This window comes from Ursus americanus, chromosome 8 (genome assembly GCF_024610735.1).
Source record: "Ursus americanus isolate L20-20 chromosome 8, mUrsAme1.1.p, whole genome shotgun sequence".
In the NCBI taxonomy this organism is placed as follows: domain Eukaryota; kingdom Metazoa; phylum Chordata; class Mammalia; order Carnivora; family Ursidae; genus Ursus; species Ursus americanus.
The window spans coordinates 28,789,671-28,802,789 of NC_142134.1; the positions used below are offsets into that span (position 1 = coordinate 28,789,671).

Here is a 13,119-nt window from a genome sequence, read left to right on the forward strand (position 1 = left end):
GAAGGATGGGGTTTGGAAAGGGCTTGACTCTGATTCTTTTCCTAAGAATACCGGCTTCAGGGGTGCCTGGATGGTTCAGTCAGTTAAGTGGTTAAGCGGTTAAGGGTCTGACTCTTGGTTTAGGCTCAGGTCATGATCTCATGGGTTGTGGGGCTCCGCGCTCGGCAGGGAGTCTGCTTGAAGATTCTCTGCCCCTCCCCCACTCATGCTTGCTCTCTCTCAAATAAATAAACCTTAAAAAAACAAAATACCAGCTTCACCCACTACTCCGTAATTCAGCAGCTAGCACAATGCTTATTTTTTCTTAGCTTTTGTATGTATTTTTCTGATTGATAGAGGGCATCCAAAATAGCTTTTCTACCACAAAAACTTTAGCTGTTACTGATAACAAATGGCACCTGCAAAGTAACCCACAAACCGTGCTCTGTACAAAGTAAGTCAAGTCAGGGGTCTTTACAGCTTAATGACAGGCAGATTCAAGAATAGGAGAAACAACTCTTAACTTCCATCCCTTAAAGCTGAGTTGTACTGATAGATATGCAAATCCAGCCTCAAGCAAATCACTCAATTTTTTGACGACTGTTTGCTCATGTGTAAAATGAAGCTAATCATGCATTCCCAGAAAGAGTGTGTTCATCAAGTTTAACAGAATATGGTCCGCGCACTCCAGGTAGCAGAAGCTCTAAACCTGGTGCCCTGCACAAAATTAAAGCAGCTGATACGCTTTTTGTCCAAATAGAATTGTATATCCTCATTTCCTTCCCTTCTTTTCCCCACTTGTGACTCAAGCCAGATTTCATCGAGCTATTTTTGTAATTACTAAAATGCTGGAAATATAGCAGCAGGCCAGAAGCAAAGTAAAATGCAGCATCCAGCAGAAGAAAGAAAATCACGCTGAGTAACTGAAAGGCCATCTGCTTCTAGCTGAGCTGGAGGGGTGAGGAAGGCAATCTGGGCTGTACTATTTGTGTCTTCCCCCAAACCAAACCCACCTGCATGTTGTCAGTGGCATCCCCAAGCAGTCCTCCAAAAGTGATAGCATTAGTTACAGTTGCCAGATAAATGAAGAGAATTGCTGAAAGCGCCTGAATATTTAAAGCATCATAAAAATCACTGGCGAAAAATGGTGCTTTCCTCTTTATGTCCTTAATTAGTCCACCACAGAACCTGGGTAGGGAGAAAGCAAACATGTGACAATGTAAAACAAACTGCCATCAAGTTAACCAAGAGATAACTTATGAAGCCACAAAGAATTTGTATTCAAAGTGTTTCAATCAATAAGCTCTACTTAACCACTTCAGGGAAAACCAGAAAACTGTAGAAGACTACATTTTCTTCTATCTGTCTCTGTTGTGGTCACTAAATTGGGTGTCACATTCCCTAAAAAACAGTTGGTTTTTAGATGAGTGAATTGTAGATGAAATAAAATTTCTCACTGCTTGAAGAAAAACATCCAAACGTGTGAGCAGAGCATATAAGGCCCTTTATAATCATGCCATAGTTTCCTTTCCAGCCCCATTCATCATTCCACAAGTGTTTACTGAGCACCTGTGACATGCCCAGCCCTACTCCAGGTGCTGGAGATACTTCAGTGAACAACACAGGCACAAATACTTGCCCTCAGGGATTTTGCTTTCTAGATGAGGGACAGACAATATAAGTCAAATTCATACTGCTAAAAATCAAAGAAAAAATTAAGTGGGGAAGAAGGTTATGAAGTGCTAGAGGAGCAATGGTTGAAATATTGGAGTGGCCAGAATGGGACCTCCCGAGCAGGTGACTTTGGGATAAGGTCCCAGAGGAATGAAGGGAGGAAGCCAGGCCGGTATGTGGCGGAAGAGCATTGCAAGCTCGGCCCCATTCCACACATTAGTAGGTCAGTGCCTTATTTGTGCATTAGTCAACCCTTCTCCCAAACAAACCTCACATCTCAGCCTTCCCCAGGCCCTTCCTGCTGCCTAGGAGGCCCGCCCTCAGAGCTCAGCAGCTCTCTGAAGTCCTGACCCTCCACTCAGAGTTCAGATTTCCACCGCAGGCTGTCATACTTTATCAGGATTGTCTGGGGGGTGAGGGGCGGAGCTTGATGGCTGCACTCAGTGCCGGGCTGCAGTTTTCTTGGTAGGCACAGGGCAGAGCATGGTACTGGGCATGCAGCACACACTCAGTGCACTTAGGAAGAAGTGAAATATACAAGCATGAAATTCCAGTTGGATTAAATAAAGGAGTTGAATTTTTAAAGACATGATATAATTCTATATGCTTGCATACCAATGAGATTTGCATAAAATTATTTTTAAACAAAAAAACCACATGTAAGGAATAATCCTATCATAATTACTATTATTTATCATTATCAAAACTGACCTTCCTAGTGACCTACATTTTGTAAACGCAGTCTTAAAGTTAACAACAGATAAAGTGAGGAATTCAGAAATCCATATTTCCTCTATTAAAATGTTTCATATCATAAATAATAAATAAATAAATAAATAAATAAATAAATAAATAAATAAGGAGCTGAATCCCAGAACTCATATCTATAGAAAAGGAAAAGGATATTCCTCGTAAAAATAGTTTGTAAAGAACTATTCAGAAAAAAAAATAGGGGGAGAGAAGGTTTTATGTTCTTTATTAAGAAAAAAGGGGAAAGAAATAATGTCCCCTCAATTTCAGAAAGAAACCCAAATGGTCATTAGAGGAATAAAATCATTTTATTCAGATTCAACTGCATATTAAAAACACATACTTTTGTGTTTTCAAAAAACCCTCAATCTCTTTAAAAAGTCCTATCTTCATAAAACGAGTATCCTACTTAAAATTTTACTTAATCCAAAAGAAAATGGAGAATCTAAGAGTGGAAAGAAAAGGAAGAATTATCATAAAAGGAGATGTACAAAAGCAATCTGGGAAACCTGCATCCCCAACGGCAGGCTAGGGAGACCCTGACCTGTGAGTTCCTCATTTCTGTACCATGTTCCCCACTTATAAGTAAATGTACAGGGAAGGGATGGAATCCCAAAAGCCAAATGAGGAAGACAGGCACATGGCTGTCTTTCTGCCGCTCACTCACACCTGCCTGCAGGTCCGCTGACCTTCGCTCTAACACCTCTTCCCTCACTTCATGGCCTGGATGCCAACCCAGCACATATCGCAGGCTCTCTGCTGTCTCTTCTCCCCACCCGCATCTGCTGGGTCTGGACTTCCCTCACCAGCTGTAATTCTCCATAAGGCCTTCTCTGACCACCCTACTGAAATTGGAATACCTTTCTCCATCGCTAAACTCCCTACTTCTGCTTTAGTTTTCCCGAGAAAATCATCACCACGTTTTTTCATCTTCTCAGTGTTTGTCTCCCATTCATGCAAAGGAAGACCCAAAAGGACATGGGTTTTTGTTTAATTCACTGTTGCATCCCCAATGCCTGTGACTAATGAATATAAATATCTGTCGGCCAGCGAATCAAATGCCGATAGGAAAGTGAAGGGAAATTAAGATCTCAAGAGATCCTCATCATGAATGGCAAAAGAATCCATCAGTTACCGTCCAGTCCGCTGCAATTCTTCACAGTCCGCGTGTCCTCCTCCTCCTCCTCCATGGCCTCCATCGTGGGGTGTGTCCCCATTCATCTGAACATTCTCTCCACCTGAGTACATATTCTTTCTAAGCAAGACAACAGGGCCCAAGAGAATATTAGTTTATTTAATTCATCTGCTTCTTAGCTGTGTCATGCACTAGACTAATGAAGAGATGGACTGAAAACCCTTTGGGAGAAAGGACATTATATCCTTCTGCCACCCTGACAGGCAATTCTTAAAGTGTTATATTTAGAAGACAAATGACTGATGAATAAAAGCTGAATGAGTTGTATATTATACAAGAGGGGAAATTGTTACACCTGGAAAATAAAAGATTTCCAGAAAATCGTTTCTCCAAAATTATCTCACCCAATTTCTTAACCTCTTAAATCTATAGGGACTTGTCTTGAGGAAACCAATCTTTCTACATGTACAAGAAGTGCCCAACACATCCTCCAAAAATCTCTATGATGTATTCCAATATCATAATCTGAGATCTCTAATTTGTAATCACTAAAGAAAAGAACAACATACAATATTCATTTTACAGTGTCAACGAAATGTCAAATCAAAGAACCTATGTGATTCATTGAAGAGAATACATCAAGTTAACCTGAAAATACAGTATTAGGATAGCCATCTGACCCCCTTTCCTTTTCTGAACACAACCTCCTCTTCAAGGGTGAAAACTCCCAACTGCCTGATAATTTACCTTTTGTCAGATGATGGAAGACTCTTCGGAGGCTCTATCCTGATTGCTGGATCCCATTCCCCAGGTGGAAGGACAATGACTTCATCTAGGAACTCATCGATGCCAGCAATCAGGTCCTGCCTGTCTTTTGCTTTATAGGCAATGTCATGGAACACCTAAAGGATAATAAGAGATGTGCTGATCGAAAGAGAACCCTCTGCATGCCTGTATATGCCTCACATGCCTCACAGCATGTTGAGGATGAAAAAGGCAATCTATAATCCACTTTAATGTTTAATATATATTCAATATAATCATATTCTCATACTTCCTATCAGCTTGTCCCAAACTATTTTGGTATTCTGATTTTGAACCCAAAGAATATAAGTAGAGGCATGAGAAAACAGCTGTGTTTCTTTTATATGTTTTTTATTTTTATCAATACTGTAACACAACATTGCCTTTCATCTCCCACTGGTATGTACTATTACTGCTATAGTTGCTGTGGAAGCCAGATGAAAATGGTTTGGAGAAATATACAAAAGAGTCATTCTCTGAAATAAAAATGACTGGGACAAACCATTGCTGGTAATTCAAAAAGGAAAAGTTCAAGCTGAGTGTTAAGATCAGGTTAAGACCCAAACATCGCAACTCTCAAACACACAAATAATGTTAGCTATTAAACAAAGAAAAATCGAAGTTATACTGGTAACACATAAAGCAAAGGGCTTTAAGCTGGTGATAATCTGTCTAAACTTTTAGCAAGGCAATTACTAAACCATCCAAGGCAACAAATGCTTTGTGTCTTTTATACAGGTATCCAAAGAAGGAGCTCCCAGAATGCACATAATCCTCTTTGCCAATCATCCCATTCTTCTAACCTAGCTGATGATCCAAAAGTCCTTTACACCTTTCCATACCTCCTAAGTCAAATTCTTTAGTCTCCAGGAGAAAAGATGGCCCCTACTTAACATCCTTACCTATTCTTATGATTGCTACTAAATCTCTTCTCTTCAACAAGAATTTTTAAAAGCTGTCAAACAAATAACATGTCATAGTCTGGGGGTTGTGAGGTTGAGGGCAGGGCAGTACAAAGTGCCAGCACCCCGTCTGTGGCGGGCACAGCAACTACAGAGGCTGGAAAGTCAGAGGGTCACTCTCCAGCCTCCCCTACAGAAAAGGATTGACAGTTCTGACCAATGAGATAAAAGAAAAATGCTGTCTGGAAACCTTTAGAATACCTGTTAAAAGAGAGATACAGCTAACATCTGTGCCCCCTTGAATACAGAAGAGGTGGCTGGAGCTGGTTGCAGTAGCCATCTTAAGACCACAATGCAAGAGCCTTGGTTCTTGATTTATTATTAAGCAGTTACGTTAAAACAATTCTAGCAACTACCTACCTCCAAATTTCCTGATATGTCAGCAAAAAATAAACCCCAAATAGTTTAAGTCACTATAAATCAGATTTTTCTGTCACTTAAAGCCAAAGTAGTTCTAATTGCTACATCTTAGGGGGAAGGATTTTTTTTTTAAGAAAATATAAACATACAAAAATAAATAAAAGAGCCCTCCTGAGAGGCTTAGTTGCCTCAAGGGGGAAAACCAGCATCAATGGTCTCGGTCTCACATTAAGTAACCATCTGAGGAATCACCAAGTAGAACTTCCATAACTAAATGCCCTATTCTCCACTTAACACATGGAGAAGCTAACAAATCAAGTAATAAAGCAAAAATAAAACATTTGGGAGAACAGTAAGCTAAAAAGACACAGAGGCAGAAGTCAGTGATCCCATACCCTAATTGTATTTCTCCTACTGAGACTTGGGTTCAGGGTTTCATTGTATCTCAAATGTGTGTAACAACATTTAAGCTGTTATCAGAGTAAGGTTATAATTCCAAAGTACTAGATATTCTGCAGTAACGGTTGCTAATGCATTTTAGTGTGTGTATAATTCCTTCCCACAAGATAAGAAGACCATAAAAACAGGTACTTTTTGATACCTAAGAAAAAATGTATGATCCATTTTATTATGCATTACTTTATAGAGCCCATTATTTCTAAAACAATATGATATATGGACACTTGAACTCCCAGAATGAATATACTGAACATTTTAAGAGATAAAGTTTAAGTTAATACAGTGATTTGAACTTTTTAAAGAACATTTCACATATATCAGTTTTAAGAACTGCAAATGCTTAGAAAAAGAAACTATATCTTATTCCAACATAAAATTTGTTTTTTTAAAACTGTGTAGGTATCAGATCATCTGCCATGAATGACTGTGCCTCATGTCATAAAGAAGGCTGGTAACCACATAATTCTAACTGAATAAATTGTGACAGCCAATTCACAGTATGAAAACTATCCAAGCGGGACGTTCAAAGATCACCATGTTCCAGATCGCCTACCTCGTCAGACATCAAGGTGGCAATGGCTCTGCCAATCTCATGGTAGGACTTGGCTTTCCCCTTAGGACCTAAGAGAATGAACAAGAACCTAATGGAAGAGGAAAGAAGCAAAAGCTATAAAACACATTTCATCAAAGTTAATATACATAAAACTGAGACACGTTTATCCTAGTTGATAAAAAGCGTTGGTCTAGAATTCATCTTTAAAACAAAGGCAATATTCTTGGTAATATGAAAGATACTCTTTCACACTATCGTGAAACACAAATTGTTTCTTTGGAGACAAGGAAGAATTTCACATGGAAACTCTGAGAAGTTTCTCGCTGAGCAGGAGAACTTCACTTTGGGAGTCATTCAACCTCCTTTCTAAACTTTCTTCTCTTTCTACTGACTTTCAGAATTTTGGAGAAAACCCATTAAGTACAATAACCAGAGAGACTTAGTACATCTTCAGATTTCTCTGACTTTTCCTTACTTAATATGAGCAGTGACAAATGATCCTCTCCATACTTTTAAGAAATATTTCTTCTCAGAAGTGACTGAAAGTCAGCAAAAACCAAGTCCTCTACAAGTAAGCCACATGCTGACAGCCAAAGTAAAGAAAGAGAAATATGAGAGAAATTCAAAATAAAGCATCATTCACAGACAGTTAGAATTCTTTTGTGGGTATCCTCATTTTCCTTTCCGAACTTGTTTTCTTGATAATGCACACTCAGATACAGTAAGTAGGTCCTGGAATTTGCAATAATGAGCTTATTCCCACTTAGGTATGTGTCTCGACTCGGGAGGAAGAAACCCAGTAAGTAAGTGACTAAGAAAAAATATATAAAAGGCAACACTGGGTACATCTCTGCCTTTCTTATGATCATGTCTTACCTAATATGGAGTTAATAAGGCCAATAAAAGTGATCACATCACATTTGCTCAGCTTTTTAAAGCTTGCAAAGAATTTCACATTCATCCCCTCATTTAAACTCCATATACCCTTTTGCAATAAGGACAGGTATCCTATTCCCATTTAATGGTGAGGATACTGACACTCAAGGAGGTCAGTGGATGAGCCAAAGATTGTGCCTAGTAAAGGACAGTGAGTAGATAGGCTTTCTCACCTTCTATTCTTTCAGCACACAATTCTGCCTAATATTACCTGCCCAATCTATGACTTCCACAGGTCACCCTGGCAAAAGATGTTGTGGATACTCAGTTGGGGACAAGAAATCTTAGGTAAAATTTTATGGGGCCAGGGATACTATAGGACTTGCTTAATAAAATTTTACTGTTTTACTGATTTATTTATATACTTCACTTTATTTTTTTAAAGATTTATTTATTTATTTGAGAGAGAGAGAGAGAGAGAGAGGAAGAGCAGGGTAGGGGCTGAGGGAGAAGCACACTCCCCGCTGAGCAGGGAACCCGATGTGGGACTCAATCCCAGGACTCTGGGATCATGACCTGAGCTGAAGGCAGACGCTTAACCACTTAATCAACTAAGCCACCCAGGTGCCCCTATATACCTCACTTTCAGTAAAAATGGGTTGACAGCAAGTAGTCTTCAAAGTGTTAGGGTTTGTTCCAAAAAGCCCTTGAATAAATAATTTCTTTTTTTCGTTATAAAATTCAATCCAAAGGGGAAAGGAGAAAAAAAAAAAAAACCCAGAAATTAAGAATGTAAGAAGGTATCTCAAAGTTTGAATGCTTTGATTTTATATCAAAATAACCATAAAACCATTCAATACTTATTTGCTTAGAAACCAATTCCGGCATGAGGCGGCACACTCACTTTCAAGTGTTATCACAGTAGATGAAAAAGCAAAAGCAATCGGCAGGCATGAAAGTCTGTTCAAGTATGAAGGAAGTCATTATTAAAATTGGATATTAGTTCTTCTAATACTGAAGTTCAATGGATACTGAACTTTTGTTTGAAGCTCTACATGGAGTAATAAAGTGCTTCCTTATGATAGTAAAATGTACTTTACTGAAGGGACAGATCACTGATTTGAGTGCAACATATGCAAAAATTATTTAACCACTAAAGCAAAATATAAATCCAAGTAAGGATTTATATCATTACTGGCCACATTCCCCAGTCCTATTTGCCTGTCTGGCAATGGCCAGCTGTCAGGCCGAGCAGCAAGAACATAGTTTTAGGCAAAGGGGGCAGAGGCAGGGCAGCAAGAGAAAATATTGAACACCTGGATCCTTTACTTGACACATTTTTAAATAAAATGGGTTTCCTTTATCCACCATTTTTTGTTATTTTAATGTATCTAAACAGTTTTTCAGTAAGACATAATGTCTAAGATCTTTCCAGAATCACTCTGTACCTCTTCCTACTTTGGCCTAGCGTCTCCATCATGATGATAGTTTACAAATACACATTATGGAAATACACGGTTATCAACTGACACATGAATTAATTATCAGGTTGGCTATATGGCAACAAAGCCAAAATCTATCTTGTTAGAAAGTGAGACAGATAGTCTCAGTTTTAATAGTTCTCAAATACAAACTTCAGCATGTGATGGGTAACTATCCCAAGAGCTGAGAGAGTAACGGAGCCTCTAACTTAAGCCCTATTAGATGAGGGCATACATTTTCTATAAATATTTACTCTGGTCTCTGCTAAACAGTACCAAAGAATGAATGGAAGTGGCAGACCAATAGTGACTATAATATATATTATAGCAATAAACCCAATATATGAGAATTATATTGTTTCAGTAACTTAAATATAAAGTTATAATTTCTATTTAAGTTACTGAAACAACTTGGATAATGTAATTTTTCCTTTAAAAAGCCATATATATATTATATGTAATATATAAATATCTATTAACACATATATTTATTTATTCTTTAACGGAGAATCATCAAGTGCCCAATAGAAATGTTACATTATCAGTGAAATTTTTACATTACTCCAGTCAGGAACCATTTGATAAATTCAACCTTTTAAAATGATACAGAGAAGGAATCTAGCCATGTATAGGTAGCCGGAAACATCACCTCGGGTCAAGAATTTCATCTGTAGGAACAGAAACCCTTAAGAAGCCCCTAATTTTTACTGCATTGTTGAAAGGGCAATGAGAGATCTGGAAAACTAGAAACACAGAACAACTCAGCAAGTTGAAGTTCCCTCTGCCTGAAACATGTTCTTTCCCCTTTAACCCTCAAAGAAGCAAAAGCTGTTACAACTTTTATGATACAAGTACATCTTGCCAAACTCAGCTTTTATAACGTACTGAAAACTCCTTTCATGACCCAAGCTGTTTTTTGTCAATGGACAGATGTTATTTTTAACCAGAAGCTTTTTTCTTTATTAACAAATTAGAGTAAACATCACATTTGTGTGGCTGGAAGGGCACAGCCCATGTTGACAGCTGGCGAAAAGAAATTAATTTATGTTACTGAGTTTTTTTTATTCAGTCATAACTAGAAATAAAGTCATAGTTAGAATTTTTAATAGTGCTAGTTGTCTCAAGAATCTTCATGAGGCTCCTCTACTCTTGTGAGCTTTTTCACATACCTAATTATGCCTCGGGAGGATGCCTCTAGCATTCTCCATAACAAAAATAAGTACCAGATGATCTCTGTCCGGAACCAATGGACTATACTCACATTCACAAATAATTATAGGCAGAAACAGAGCATAATATCAGAAAAGAGCCAGCCTTCCTAAACCACTCAATCTTTTCAGAAAGGATGTGCACCCCCCTCCTTCCTGATATATCACAGCTATTTCTAGAATAAACTCAGCATGTACCAATCCTTTACTCCCTGCTCTCAAAACAGCAGTGAATCAAATAAGCCATTATTCATATTTAGCGGCTTTGGAAATGATGGCTAAACTGTAGCTTCCACAATAGATGCATGAGGATCACAAACCCACCATAACCAACCACAGTACATATGGTAAATAGCAGCTAGCAACGGAATTGTTGGACGAGACAGAATTGAAGTAGCAGGACCTCCGTCCCAATCCCTATAATAAGATTTTCTATGGTTTTGACAATTAAGCACAAACAGCTTCTCTCAGGCAAATCATCATTTATCACATAAAATTCATATTAACTTCCAATGATACAAAAAGGGTAAACATTCTAATTTTTTACAGGACCAGAACTTACTGAATAATATTTGCCTTAAATGTGAAAATCAAGATCCGAAAAGAACAAACTGATCAGGGCCTTTTATTCTCCTTCATGGGAAAACCCTAAAGTACTTTGTTCTAATCCATTCTACATAGCTCTACATAGCTCTTCAGCCTGGCTTCAGAGTCAGAAATCTGCAATTTTATTTCTAGCACTGACAGTGAATCTTCCCTGTGCCTCCATCTCTCAACTGTGAAATGGGAATAATAATCCCCTACATCGCTCATACATATGAGTCAGCAGAAGCCTCCATGGACAGACAGTAGATGACAGCAAGCCAAGTGTCTGCAAGATGCTGGGAAAATCATAAGCATATCCTACCAAGTCACCAAATATCAAAGAACAGTTTGTTTGCCTTCACATGGATGGCAAGAAGGCCCCTAAGCAGATAACGTCCACCCAGCTGGCACCAGTCCAGGTGCAAATACAACTCAAGTACATTCAGCCAATAACAGAGTAACTAGAGAACCTTGCGGGCACTACACACAGAGAGCTGCTAGGTCCACGCTTCTTAAAAGGTGCATGGCGGTAATATTACTTATTACAAACAGTAATAATAACAATCATAAACATAAGAGCATAACTTCCTCTCCCCTTCTTAAGGAAAAATGACCATCACCAAATGACCACAAAACCAGACTTTCCAGGTCTCCCCGCAGTACAATAGGGTATCGTCAAAGCACACCGTTGAGTACGGAGGCAGTCCTTCACAATGACTACCACATTCCTTGTGGGATTTCCTTGATTGGATTTCACAGGATGCAGCCATTGTAAATGGCCCCACATTACTCATACACAAAAAGGCTAATGAGACTCCCTACTCAGTGATTATAGCATGCACTGGTTCAGAGGACAGCAAATGGATAAAACTGTTTCCTGGAAAAATGTTAACATGCTTGGATATATTGTTCAGATTATTGCCCTGAAATAGTTTTATGACATTACTGAATTACATTCCCTTGAATTGCCGAGCTCCTTTTGTTCATTCAAATGATGCTGTATTTCACCTCTAGACTAGAAACACTCTCCTGTACAGAAGAAAAGAATGAGCCAGACAGGAGTAGATAAGAGGAATACACAAATGGTCATGATTTGCTACTCAATGAACTCGTGTTATTGTTAAATAAAAAAGTCCTTTAAAATATTTTTTACTTGTAGCTTCTAGAGAAAAATAGTAAGAAAAATGAAAATGCAAGAGCAACTTAACACTTCTTGGCATGTTTTTTCTTCCAAGCCCCAGTAAAATTAGTCCAAAGAGACATAAACAAAACCATAGGGGCACAAGAGCTGGACATCAGCCATAATCTGAGTCAGCTAGCTGTTCAGCAGGTGATTGCTCAGATAAAACTGCAAGGCTCTGCTGGAATGTTTTCAAGTGAACAACCAAGTTACAGGAAACACGAATCATGATAATCCCAGTAATTGAATAAGCTATGATCATTTCCTTTCCTCTGCCACTTGTCCAAAGACTGTCTACTAATGACCAGTATTATTTCCATTTTAAGTGTCTAAGAAATATAAAAATATGGAGAAAATATCCATATGATAAGAAAAAATAGCCTGTAATCTATGAATCGGGAGGCCATAAGGAAATGTTCTCATTTTCTTAACCTGGCTCAAAGCAAACCTGGAGCCCCTTGTCTCAGTTTATGATGCTGAGACCATTTAAGATCAGTGAGGAGGAGTCACGGCCCTTCCTACTCACCTAAGGAAATCTAAAAGAGATGGAAGTCACTTGTCCTTGCCCTGGACCCACAAAATAGTGCCCACCCCCAAAAAGTTCCTCTTCACATGATAATTTTATGATGTCAACTCGAAGATGACAAACTTCTCTTTAAACTCTTGCACAAGTTGAAGTGAAGCATTAACTTCTGTTTACCTACGGCACTCTGTAAGTCTAGCTTCTAACTCTTGAGCTCAGCTGCAAGGTGGATAGACGGGAGGCCTCCTAAGGTGCCGTGCAGCGCAGTGAGGACGTGACCGCAATAACCATAATATGCTTCCTTTAGAATAAGAATTTACATGATACAACACATAACAGTAAAAGCGTGCAGCTTAATGATTTTTCTGTGTGCGTGTGTATATATATATATATATATATATATATATATATATATATATATGTACATACATGTGTGTATATATGTGACTATGTGCATATATACACCTGTTACCAACTTTCTGATAGAACATAGAGCAACTGAAAGCAACTCTGACCTCTGAAACATTTACCATCTGTATGACCTCAGAAAGTTACTTAAATTCTCAGTCTCAGTTTCTTCATCTGTAAAA

At 38.4% G+C, this 13,119-nt stretch overlaps 1 protein-coding gene across 7 annotated transcripts in view; it reads right to left on the minus strand.

The window, feature by feature from the left end:
* SLC4A4 (solute carrier family 4 member 4) overlaps nucleotides 1-13,119 on the minus strand; it is a 349,367-nt gene that overhangs the window by 107,374 nt on the left and 228,874 nt on the right. For all 7 annotated transcript variants that reach the window (XM_045789287.2, XM_087864096.1, XM_087864093.1 and 4 more), the window contains 4 exons: nucleotides 6,677-6,764; nucleotides 4,286-4,440; nucleotides 3,539-3,658; nucleotides 993-1,167 (listed from right to left, as the gene is read on the minus strand). In XM_045789287.2, the coding sequence (XP_045645243.2) occupies nucleotides 993-1,167; nucleotides 3,539-3,658; nucleotides 4,286-4,440; nucleotides 6,677-6,764 (538 nt within the window). The remainder of the gene's footprint in view (nucleotides 1-992; nucleotides 1,168-3,538; nucleotides 3,659-4,285; nucleotides 4,441-6,676; nucleotides 6,765-13,119) is intronic.